We start from the raw sequence: 12,143 nt of genomic DNA, 5'->3' as shown, positions 1-12,143 counted from the left end.
AACAAGAAAATCAGACGATATGCAGATGACAGTGTCATATGGATCTGTAATCCCACTGGAGTCGCTTCATAACAATGATAATGCTGCTCAGCTTCACACTCGGCTGACTTATCTCCTGATCTCTTCTTCTGCAGGACAGCGCGGGACTTTGACACTCGGCCGGGTCTGAAGTACCTGCTGATGAAGGTGTCGGGTGTCTGCGGAGCGGCTAATCTTTACCGTCAGTCTGCCATGAGCTTCAACCTGTACTTCCAGGCCCTGCTGTGTGCCACTCTGAGCCAAGCTGACAGCATGACGGCACAGCAGGTAGAGTCATCAAAACTCTTGTTTTTCACCAACTTCAATAAAGCTGCACGAGTACATTTTATGTTAACGATGGATCTTTGTGAAACACACAGAGAATTATCACCCCGCTCTGAAGGTCCCCTCAGCTCTACAGAGCTTTTTACTGTCTTGCAGCTCATTGTTTTAATTATAGAGCCCAAACTTAACGGTTTCCATTCAATAAGTTCGGATTAATTCACTTCATACTTCCTGCTCAGCACCAAAAAACGTTAGACTAGTTGGTTGACGTTCCACTTTTTTTTACCTAAAGAGACAGATATGTTTCTTAGAAGTTGGTGGAGACCAAATAATAGCTCAAGCGAGAGTAAATATTGTATTCAAATCCATCACTATTACATTAAACATGTCAACTTTATAAGGCTGAAGTTCAGTAATGATTATTTTTTGAACAAAAGCATTACAAAAATAAAACAATTGACTAATTATTCTAATTGATTACATTTAGTATCTAATAATAACTAACCAGTTGGCATCCACCTACTAAAGATCACAACCTTGAAACATTGTGATAATCACCAACGAGTCATCAGCAATCAAAACTGTTTCACACATTTGAACCTTTCGTTGTATTTAGGTGAAGAGGATGCTGAATGAGGAAGAGGAGGGGAGCTCTGATTCCTCTCACCCTGGCTCTGCTTCCTCAGAGGACGAAGACATCTTTGAAGAAACGGCACAAGTAACGCGCACACACACACACACACACACACACACACACACACACACACACACACACACACACACACACACACAGCTTCTGTTCTTCAATGATAGTAGGTGTGTATAGAATAATTGTCTTTTTTGATTGTGATAATAACAGTGATTCAACTTATTCTCAGTTAATAAAGCTTTTAACGGTTTAAAACGAGGACAAATCATCAACTGCTCAGAACAAATTCTGTTTTTATTTTTTTTATTTTTTGTAAAAGACAACGAAAACGGTGATTACAGATTGAAAATGTAAATTGTCAGAGGCCACAGTGATTGACAGGCGACTATAGAAACAAAACAAAAATAAAAGATTTGCCTATATAAGTCTATAACTCTCTTATCCATGAGTAATGTCCTCTAGTTTGCTACAGTTTAACGTGCTCCATCCTTAGAGGGTTTCTTGAACTTTTCACCCTCCTAATGTAACGAGTGAGATGAATTACTAATGTTCTAATATCAAAAATCAGCTCATGCTCTGCGTTTCCTCGGGCAGGTCAGCCCCCCCCGAGGCCGGGATAAACGCTATCACTGGCGAGCCCCCATCCCCTCTCTCAGCGTGCAGCCGCTGAGCAGCGCCGACTGGGCGTGGCTGGTCAAACGCCTCTACAAGCTGTGCATGGATCTGTGCAACAGCTACATTCAGATGCACCGCGACCTGGAGAACATGCTGGAGGAGATGGCGCTGCAGAGGGGAGGAGCAGGAGGAGGAGGAGATCACGTCTTCTTCCTGCCTCTCTTCCAGTCCGAGACTTCCACTCCGACTTCAGCGAGCGGGCTGTCGGCGAGGGGGACGCCGTCGGAGGAAGGCGTGCACAGGTCTCAGCCAGCCGACAGCTCGGCGTCACCAGGAGACACGCCCACACCCGGCCCAGGACTCAGGTCGGACGTCAGTCATTGTTATGTTGTTCTAACGGCGACTTGCCGAATGTCTGTCTCCACCCTGAACACAAGCATCAAATGTAACACCTTATCCATCTGATGAACAGCTTTCTCTACCTGCCATGTAACAGCTGGCTCTTCACCTGTGCACAAGCATGTAACCCCTGCAGATGTGTTTTAAATACACATTTCATCTCGTGCATTTTTGCAGAACATTTGACAGGCCTTAGTTTCAATCAATGCTTCACTCGCACATTACTCAGGTTACCTGCGCCCTCTTGTTCAGTGTAGCACCTGTCCAATTAAAGTGACCTGTTCTTTTCTCCTCACAGCTGCACAGGCAGTCTGCCCCCCCACATCCGGTACGAGGCCGAGAGGAGGGACTCCGGGATGACAGGAAGCTCTGTAGGAGGAGCTCCTGGCGGCGCTGGACCAGGAAGGAGAAAGGAATGGTGGGAAAGCGCCGGGAACAAACTGTACACCATCGCCACGGACAAAACCATAAGCAAGCTGATGATGGAGTACAAACGCAGGAAACAGCAGCCGCAGCAGCAGAGCCACGTCAACCTGTTCATGAAGGAGCAGGGCCGGGCGGCAGGAGGAGGAGGAGGCGGGGAGAGGAGGGGCCTGGTGGAGCCTCAAAGGCCCCTGCAGAGGCCCCAACATCTGGTGGACCAGCAGGTTCCCCCATTGAGGCACTCGGTCAGTGCGGGACCTGAGGTTCTGAGGCAGGACAAGAGACCACGATCAGGATCCACCATCAGCTCCCACAGCATCTCACTGAGGGACTCTGAGGCTCAGATACAGGTGCGGATACAATTTTATCGTCACACAAGTTTAGACATTGTTTTGTCTTAACAACAGGAAAGGGAAAGGGAGGGGTGTGTGGAAGACAAACATCCGCTTGAGTGTTGAGCTTTGTTGACATGTTGTCTCTCCCCTTGCAGGCGTGGACCAACATGGTCTTGACTCTCCTCAATCAGGTCCTCCTCCTGTCGGACGCCTCGTTCCTGGCGCTCCAGCCGGCGCTCTACCCCTGCCTCAGCCAGCTCTCCTGCCACGTGACCGACGGCCGCGTCCGCCTGGCGCTGCGCGAGTGGCTGAGCCGCGTCGGCAGACTCTACGACATCACCGCGTGACATTGCGGCGAGGAGAATGCAAACGGAAAGCACCGGACGAAGAGCGCAGTCTGTCGGGTCAGTGAAGGACGTAAAGAGACGAAAGATGGATGAGATTGGTTTGAAGGCGCCGCTGTGCGGTAGATTGATGATGAGTTTGATTTGCTGATGATGCAACGCAAAGGCAGACTGACATCGTAATGTAACAGAGCAGTGGAACGAGCTGGATTATTGCTTCATCCTAATGTGGATACAGACCTAAATGTGCGCATATGCAATGAGTTATGATTACTGTTAAGTTTATTTGCATACTTTTTAAAAGGTACACTGGAGTTTTGTTTTGAGCTTCATTTACATTCAGAGGATCCGTTTCTTAGTACACTGCTGCCAACAGCTGTTGGTGAGCTCAATGACATCACATTCGATTCTTCCAGCCGTTTGTCCGTTACAGCTGTTCGACATCGAAGTGTTTCATGGCTTCCATGTGCATACATGCAAGGGCCAGTTGAGCATAAGATGTAAACAAAACGGAGACTCGATCATCAAAACGTAACTCCATGTGGCTTTGAAGGAAAAGTTCTTCTTTCTCTTTTACAACTTGGGGTGTATTTTCAACTCCGTTTTGGCCAATATTACGACTCGTTATGAGATAAAGGTGAATAACAGTAATGACTCCGCAGATGACGCAATGAGGGAAAACATACTATGTTTCAGAACACAACAGATCACGAGCATTAAAGAAATACATCGAGCTAAAATAAGGTCAACTTTAGGTGTTGTTATATTTATTTCTTCCAAATCAGAGAGTGAGGTCCGTTCCATCCGGTAGAGACACGTTTTACATTTGAACTGATTGTAGATGAATGTTTGTCGCTGTAATGCAATTTCTATATCAAGCTTTAAATAATGTGCAGTCATCATTTTCCTGCAACTGAATGTTTATGACTCACTCCTTGTTTATTGTTGTTTATTACTCACGCTTACACCTTGGAGCGATCGAGTATTTATTTTAACCAAAGTACACATGCAGTATGTGTAATTTAATGTTGAATGCATATAATATACAACGCGTTATCTTTCACTGTTTATGTGTGTACATGTATTTATGTAAATTATTTATTATTTAAGATATTTAACGTGTCATTTTGAGCATTTTCTTTTTTTATATTTCATATGCAACTAATAAGTGGATGTTTTTTTCTGTTTTGGATCAGTTGATCAGTTATCAGAGCCCAAGTTGAAGTCTTCAAATATCTTCTTCTGTCCGACCAGCAGTCCAGAACACACAGATATATACGTAACAATGTTATAAGACAGGAAAAAGCAACACGTTTAATAATAATAAGAGTTCTGCTGACATCTTCTCGGTCTCATCTTCTCCGCTAACAACACAATCAGACCAGAACTTTCCACTTGTACGCATGAAATTTCGTCATTTAAGGCACGCAGATTTCTATGGAATTTACTGAGGTAATTCTTGCTCTACAGAGGATGAACCTCTCACATTTCAATGACCACATGACTTTACTGAACGCGATCTTGTACTGTTTGCTACCCATCTTGGTTGGCATTAATCTGCAGTCTTTAGGTTGTCTTCTAATAAATAATGCCACTGCTCTCACCTGGATGCTGCTAGAAACAACCTTCATTCATGCCACTGTGCATTGTAGGACAGATTATAAAAGAAGAGCGTGTTGTTGAGTTGACGCTAACTTCAGCAGCTCTGACCATGTGAAGCTCCGAAGAAGATTTACTCTTCTTTTTTTCACCCAGTTTGTCAACCTCCTCTCGTTTGTCCCTCTCTCTTTGCCGGCTTCCTCACTTCCTCTGCTGATTCACTGTTCATCTTTGCCAGTTGTCTAGCTCCAAACCACCAAAGATGCACCTAAAAACGACACGATTCTGCAAATATAACCCAGAGCGCCTGGGCCAGTATACAGCTCTGAAGGAGGCAGCGATGAGATGTAGGTCAGAGTGGAAACAGGTGTTTTTATTTCAGTTTATTTGTTGCAACAGCCTGTATATCTTCATTTGGACATTGTGTAAAAGACAAGCGCCAACCTCCAGGCCTGTAAAAATGAAGCAAATGCAGAAGTGCCTTAAACTTGCATTATTTCTAGTGACCACCAGGATGTGTAAAATAAGTCCAATGGATAGATGCCTCTGAGAAAATGACCTAACATTTGCTCCCAGGAAGCTTTAGTGTGTCTCGCCTCTCTGTCCTGTCTCTGCTGTCTCTCAACCCCATTCAGTGTCCCCACCCGTCCCCATTCCCTGCTGTTGTAGGACGAGCAGCGGGTGGACAGATGTTGTCGGCGGTCAGGCTGATCAGCAGCACTGAAGGGGAGGATTTAGTTGGTCCATGACAGCGTTACATTTTAAGCTCTTATTACTTTCTGTTATTGTAAAAGCGCCTTCTTTTGTCCTTTTGCTGGGAAGCTGTAATCTCATTTGTGCTGATAATTTACAGTCAAACCATCGACAGTTTAGTGTGCAGTGGAGAGATTATTGGGTCCCTGAACAGATTGAAGGCAGTGACCTCATACGCGTGTTCTGCTCAGAGCTACGACAGTTTGCTCGAATATCTTTAAAAAGAACTTCCTAAAAAAGCCAAAGTGGAAAACAATCTTTAGTTCAGAAGGTTTTGCTTGACAACTCAGATGATGGTTGAGATATTTGGCTGGTTTGTTTTGCAAACAGTTGCTTCAGTTTAATTTGCAGGGCGGCTGAGCGTTCGCCTGGGAGTGACACTGACGGAGGAAGTAGGCTGTACATTTGACATCGTTTCTAAAGTGGAAGAGCACATGACAGAGGGCGTCACGAGAACATATAGAAGCAGAGAAATACAAGCTCCTACCAGTCAGCTGAACAGAAATATCCCTTTCTTTAAAAAAGGCATTTGTTCGAAATGATGCACGCTGGAAAATGAAGGATTCAGTGGTTTTAACATGGTCTCCGGGTGAAGTAAGTGTGATTGTTGGTTTAGATAACGTGGGATTAGATTTGATGTTTCCACATTGCTGCATTTCACAACGTTCTCTTCTGTTACCTCTGTTTTTTTGTTCTTCTTTTAGCTGCACCTTGAACTCTATGAACCAGAAACAGAAACTGGATCTTGAGCTCTGGCTGCTGCACCTGAACCTGAAGACTGTTGACCCTCATACAGTCACGTGTAACGAGGTTCTTCACTCCAAAGAAAAGGTTTTGTGAGTTGTAAAGCAGGACAGGACGACTCGGACAACGTGAAGTATTTAATTGCAGATTATTTGTGTCCCTTCAGTGCAACAAACTCACAGGTATAGAAAGACATTGCCAAATGGTTTGCGTGGGACTTTAAGGCTGTTTTTGGAACGGCACAACTGTCAAAATGTCTGATGTATCCGTTGGCATCCCTGCAGATGAATGTTCCCGATATGAACGCAGGCTTTCCTGCTCGTTCAGGTGGTTGGTGTGTCTGTTTGCTTCCTCTGCTGACCCTGAACGCTTCGCTGCTGGACCGGCATCAGCAGGTCAGCTAATGTTGTGACTGTGATTTCTAAAAGTGTATTTTTTGTTTTCTTCCGCTTTTGATATCAAGGAAAGGCACCTGTAATCTCTCCTGCTGACGTTTCTAACGCTGCTCTGGCTTTGCCCCGTCTGCTCTGTGTGTTGTACAATAAAAGCAGTTTATCTCATGTTTGTCATCGTGTTGTCGCAGCTCGTTCTCGTCACGCACTTTAACTGACTGTGACGCTCCACTACGATAAACACGTGGTTAACGGTGCCAATTCGAAACCAGGATTCACATATAACACTGCACATCCCTGCGTTTATAGTATAAGTTGTACATTGTTTTTCTCATATTCAGATTCTCTTTGGTCATCTCCCACAATGCAATGTTAAGTTAAATGCACATTTTGAAACCGTCTCGTAGGGTTAGTGGTTTATGCGTGTTTTATGTCGAACAAAATGTTTTGAACTGATAATGCAAGGACGTAATTATCATGAATTCAATCAAATGTATTTGTAACCATCTTCCAAGGACCGCACTGTTCGTACAAGGATTCTAACAGAGTGGCCACAGATGGAAGTGCAGGTCATGTGACACCCAGTGGACAGACGGACTAGAACATCCTTTGACAACCTTACACACATCCAAACATCGACTCTTTGAGATGTTGACACTCGAGCTCTTAAGGACGAGGCACTTGAGACCGCTGCCTGTCCGGTCTCCCACCACCATATATCATTGGTTTCTTTCAACCAATCACTGTCCGTTCATCCTTGTCTCATTCACACACACACAACACACACAAACAAATGCACACACACACACAGGGTTGTGTGTTGCTGCTGCTGACCAGCTTCCAGCAGCTGTAAATCCTCCCATCAGGACCGGTGACGTCTCTCCTCTCAGCTGGACACACGGACTATCTGCTGCCCTCGGTTCTTCCCCCCCCCCCGTTATTATTTCAGGCTGATCGCTTCAGCTCAGCAGTCAGTGATCCTCTGAGCTTACAGCGAACTTGTCCTCCTTCATCTCTCCGTCCACCACACGTCTCTATGAGCTGTCTCTCTCGGCCCCTGTAGCCCCTGGCTCCGGCTGGGCTTCAGATCCTCCACCATGCGGTTTCTGTTGGAGAGCAGCTGGATGAAGTTTGGACCGGCCGCCCGGGACTCTCTGGACTATTCGCCTGGACCCTCGTCTCTGCCCTTCACCGACGGACAGGCTTCGGTGAGTTTATCCAAATCAAATCTGTTTTTTTAAATATTTTTATCTGTCCTTTAATCTGTAAAACCAGAAGCAGAATGCTGTCATAATTGTACATCATGAACTAAAATATCACTACTTTTTGTAGCTTCTCACTGAACAAAGTTCGCAGCTGCAGCTTGTAAAGATTATTAAAGACGGACATGTGCAAGATCAAAATGAGGGCTTCCACATGCGCGAGGCTTTACACAGTATCAGCAAAATTATGCCATTTTGGCATTTGGCCAATGAGATTAACAAGGTCAATGTTAATGCCAGATAAAGTCTTTATCTGACTGTTGAATGTTGTTGGGAATCACGGCAATGGAGCGTTTTAAAAAAGGACCCATTTTGAAGTTTTAACTTGAAGACCCAAATTGTCTTTTCTAAAATTGTCTCCATTATATAGTAACTCAGAACTACATAGTGTCGTATTGGCAGGTTTCCCATGCTGTGATAATACTTGTGATGACGAGTTATGCCAAAATTAATATTTAATCTATACATTTCTATACCTTATTATAAAAGTATTAATCTCTGCCAACTGTTTGTGGGAAACATTTCAAAGTGCAAAAGCGAACAAGAAACACAACTTTCAAGTTTCTTACTTTACTCACCGATGGTTTGCATTTAAGATATTTTTTAATATTACTTCTATTCATTCAGATTTGATGCGCAAAAGACGACAGCAAAATGTAACACTGCTACTTGATTTTGCTTTATTCAATCCTAATCTCGCAATCAGAGCGCTATCGACATTTATGAAGTGTTTACGTTGAACATGTATATGCAGTGGCAGCGTACTAACACTGGCACTCAGCAGTTCTGATGGTCCAGATTGTACAGATTAACTGGCAGGAAGGGGCCAAACAGATGTTTTGTGACTGGCAGCACCCTCTGTTGGCCAGATGTCTGAATACCATCTGACTTTACTATTTCTTTTACTGAGAGGTTATTGTTAGTTACTCTGTTTTTATCACCAACTAACCCTCCTCTATTCACGACAGTTTATCACTTCACTTTAACAGCACAGTGTAGTACATCAAATATAGATCATAAAAATCCACATTTGCATTAAAATTATTAACCTGTGAATAGGTTTGTTTTCCTCTCTTCGACTTTTGTCAAATATTGTAAAATTAAATTGATTAATGCACGAAAAAAGGAAGGATGTGCAATGATCATGTATTAATCTGTCTTCAGAAAATGTGACCTAATCTTTTTGTGCCTGACTCACAGGGCCAGAGCTCAGGTGAGGCCATCATCAGTGCAAAATCCATCACCTTCATCACCCTAGCAGCCGTCTCCGTCCTCCTCCTCCTCTTCAGTGGCCTCGGCTTCCTGATGTGGCGCCGCAGGCACGGCTTCGGCCTGAACAGCAAACTGGGCTTGGCCAACGTGATCGCCCTGGAGGACCTGCAGGATCCGGAGAGGAACTGCGAGCTGCTGTCCTCCATCCGACGCCAGACCAGCAGACGGCAGTCCGGCAGACGGCACCGGCGGCCCAGCTCCAGCTCCGAGCAGGACACGACGGACGGCGTGTTCCTCATGGTCTACCTGCCCTCGCCGTACGAACAGACGCTCACCAGGCTAGCCAGAGCCGCCAGCACGAGCAGCGCCAGGGACTTGGAGCTGCTTCCGCCAAGTCCTGGACCAGAGACGGGCGGCAGAGATCACGAAGACGGGATGAGGCTGAGCGACCAGGCGACCCTTGAGGAAGAAAACAAGGACTGAATCAAGGCAGGATACAAAGGAGAGAAGAGGATGGACTATGACAACACGTCCACTGATTTCCTGTTGAGGAAGACGTCATCAAACCTTCACAAGACTGAGCATCAACGTAGATCTTGAGTTAGAAGAGATTGCCATCACACGGCCCTGACCTGCTGCACCAACGCCTCTTTTGTAGATCTGTATAGATTTTTAGATGTGGTTTGGTTGACTGGGATCGAGACCGCAAATTCCGTCTTCAAACCTCCCATTGGATGATATATCCTCCGTGATTCTGCTGAACACTCGTGACTCTGATACAGGATGACTGGTTTTATTTCTTTAGGCGTCCCTCTCTTGATAACTGTGGACTTTCACAGGAATCAAACCCCCTGATATTTCAAATACAAGACAGTTCTCTAAGACCCCCGTCTGTACTCTGCTGCCCCTGTACAGTATAGAAATGAATGAATGAATGAATGAATTTTATTTATATAGCGCTTTTCACAGACAGTAGTATCACAAAGTGCTTAACAGAGCAAACATTTAAAAGCATAAAAAACACAATGTGACCCTAGGGTCAATCAATTATCTACACAGAGAAAATTAAAAAATAAAATAAAAAATAATAAAAAATAAAATAAAAATGTAAAACATATTTTAAGAGCAGGTCTAGGACATGGGTTTACTTTCACACAAACGCCAGCCTAAACAGGTGGGTTTTTAGCTGGCTTTTAAAAGTATCCACAGTATCTGCGAGGCGCAGAGTTGCAGGCAGAGCATTCCAGAGCCTCGGGGCCACTGCCTCAAAGGCTCGGTCACCACGGCTCTTAAATCGTGTGCGTGGGACTGAAGACCTAGAGCGTTTGACCTGAGAGTGCGGGTGGGTGAATAGGGGCGAAGTAGATCAGCTACATAAGCCGGAGCCTGACCGTGAAGTGCTCTGTAAGTGATGGTGAGAATTTTGAAGTGTATCCGAGATGCTACAGGAAGCCAGTGGAGAGATCGGAGTACGGGGGTGATGTGAGACCGTCGGTTTGTCCTGGTGAGTAATCTGGCGGCAGCATTTTGGATGACCTGCAGACGGTTAAGAGCAGATACACTGAGTGATGTGAAAAGTGAGTTGCAGTCGTCAATGCGTGAAGAGATAAATGTGTGTATGATCATTTCTAATTCAGGTGTTGATACTACAGATCTCAGGTTACTGATATTTCTTAGATGGAAGAAACATGACCTGGACAGCTGCTTAACATGGATCGATCAAAGAAAATCCCAAGATTGCGCAGGTTGCAATGGGCAGCAGAGGAGAGTGGACTAATAATCTGCCTGATCATGGGGACAAACTCCTCTGGAGCAATAACTAGGACCTCCGTCTTAGAGTCGTTGAGTTGCAGGCAGTTTTCTGCCGTCCAGTCTCTGATGGCATTGACACAGTCCAGGAGCCTAGTTAATGTGAATGCCTCGCTGGGTTTGAATGACAGATGGAGTTGGATGTCATCTGCATATAAGTGATAGGACACATTGTAGCTTTTTATGATCGGTCCCAAAGGTAACAGATAAAGGGAAAATAACAGAGGCCCCAGAACCGAGCCCTGCGGTACACCACAAGACAGTGGAGAGGTAACAGACACAAAGTCACCCACAGAGACATTGAAACTTCTGTCATTGAGGTAAGATGTAAACCAGTCTAACGCTATGCCAGATATGCCCACCCAATCACGTAGCCTCTTAATCAGGATGTCATGGTCTATAGTGTCAAATGCAGAACTGAGGTCCAGAAGAACTAACACAGAGCAGTCACCTGCATCAGCACACATGAGAATGTCATTTGAAACCCTCAGGAGAGCGGTTTCAGTAGAGTGTTGCTTACGAAACCCAGACTGGAACTTGTCGTACATGTTGTGCCTCTCCAGTGCAGCAGTAAGTTGTTTGGCCACCACTTTCTCTAAAAGTTTGGACAAGAAAGGCAGTTTTGATATGGGCCTGTAGTTCATGGGCAAAGCTGGATCTAAGTTAGGTTTCTTTAATATGGGCTGGATAGTGGCATGTTTGAAATAGGAAGGGACAATTCCTGCAGATAATGAGGCATTGACAATAGATGTTACTGCAGGGCCAATAGTTAGCAGAACCTTCTTAAATGGAGAGGATGGAATTATATCCAGAGGGCAAGATGATGGCTTTGTTTTGTTAATTAAGTCCATCAGGTCTTGAAGGCTGATAGGCTGGAAAGAGTACAGAACAGCAGGGGATTGCGAGGAGCTACAAGTAGATGAACAGATCCCAGGCTGAATGCCAGACCTAATACCCGTTACCTTATCAATAAAATAGATAAGGAATTTGTTGCAATCGTCAACAGAATAGCATGGTAAAGTGGAGACAGACGGTGAAACAATTCCTTTAATTGTGTCAAACAGAATCTTTGAAGAAGAGATTAGGTTGGCAAAATAAGCAGTTCTAGCTTCCTTTACTCCAGTATTAAAAGAAACTCTGAGGTCTTTGAGATATAAATAATGCACTTCTAGCCCAGTAGCTTTCCAGAGCCGCTCTGTCCTGCGACACTTCTGTCTCAGGCTGCACACAGCGTCTGTCATCCACGGAGTAGTGTTATAGGCAGCCCTGGTCCTTTCCTTAAGAGGTGCCACTTTATCCAGCAA

General features: G+C 44.9%; 2 protein-coding genes across 2 annotated transcripts in view; both read left to right on the top strand.

Annotated features, from left to right (window-relative positions):
• The window catches only part of arfgef3 (ARFGEF family member 3), a gene marked incomplete at its 5' end in the record, with an annotated part of 30,910 nt that extends 27,422 nt beyond the window's left edge, over positions 1–3,488 (top strand). Inside the window, 5 exons of the mRNA XM_079280462.1 lie at positions 135–306; positions 920–1,021; positions 1,547–1,932; positions 2,265–2,739; positions 2,880–3,488. Of these exons, the coding sequence (XP_079136588.1) occupies positions 135–306; positions 920–1,021; positions 1,547–1,932; positions 2,265–2,739; positions 2,880–3,071 (1,327 nt within the window). The 3' untranslated portion in view covers positions 3,072–3,488. The remainder of the gene's footprint in view (positions 1–134; positions 307–919; positions 1,022–1,546; positions 1,933–2,264; positions 2,740–2,879) is intronic.
• Positions 3,489–7,653: 4,165 nt separating this feature from the next.
• Positions 7,654–9,513, top strand: smim28 (small integral membrane protein 28; the record flags this gene model as incomplete). The annotated part of the gene is made up of 2 exons (XM_079280117.1): positions 7,654–7,764; positions 9,019–9,513. The coding sequence occupies 2 exons, from the start codon at positions 7,654–7,656 to the stop codon at positions 9,511–9,513; spliced, it is 606 nt and encodes a 201-aa protein (XP_079136243.1).
• Between the last annotated feature and the right edge of the window lie 2,630 nt (positions 9,514–12,143).

Source organism: Melanostigma gelatinosum, assembly GCF_949748355.1.
Source record: "Melanostigma gelatinosum genome assembly, chromosome: 12".
NCBI classification, from domain to species: Eukaryota; Metazoa; Chordata; class Actinopteri; order Perciformes; family Zoarcidae; genus Melanostigma; species Melanostigma gelatinosum.
This window is presented reverse-complemented; position numbering and strand designations above follow the sequence as displayed.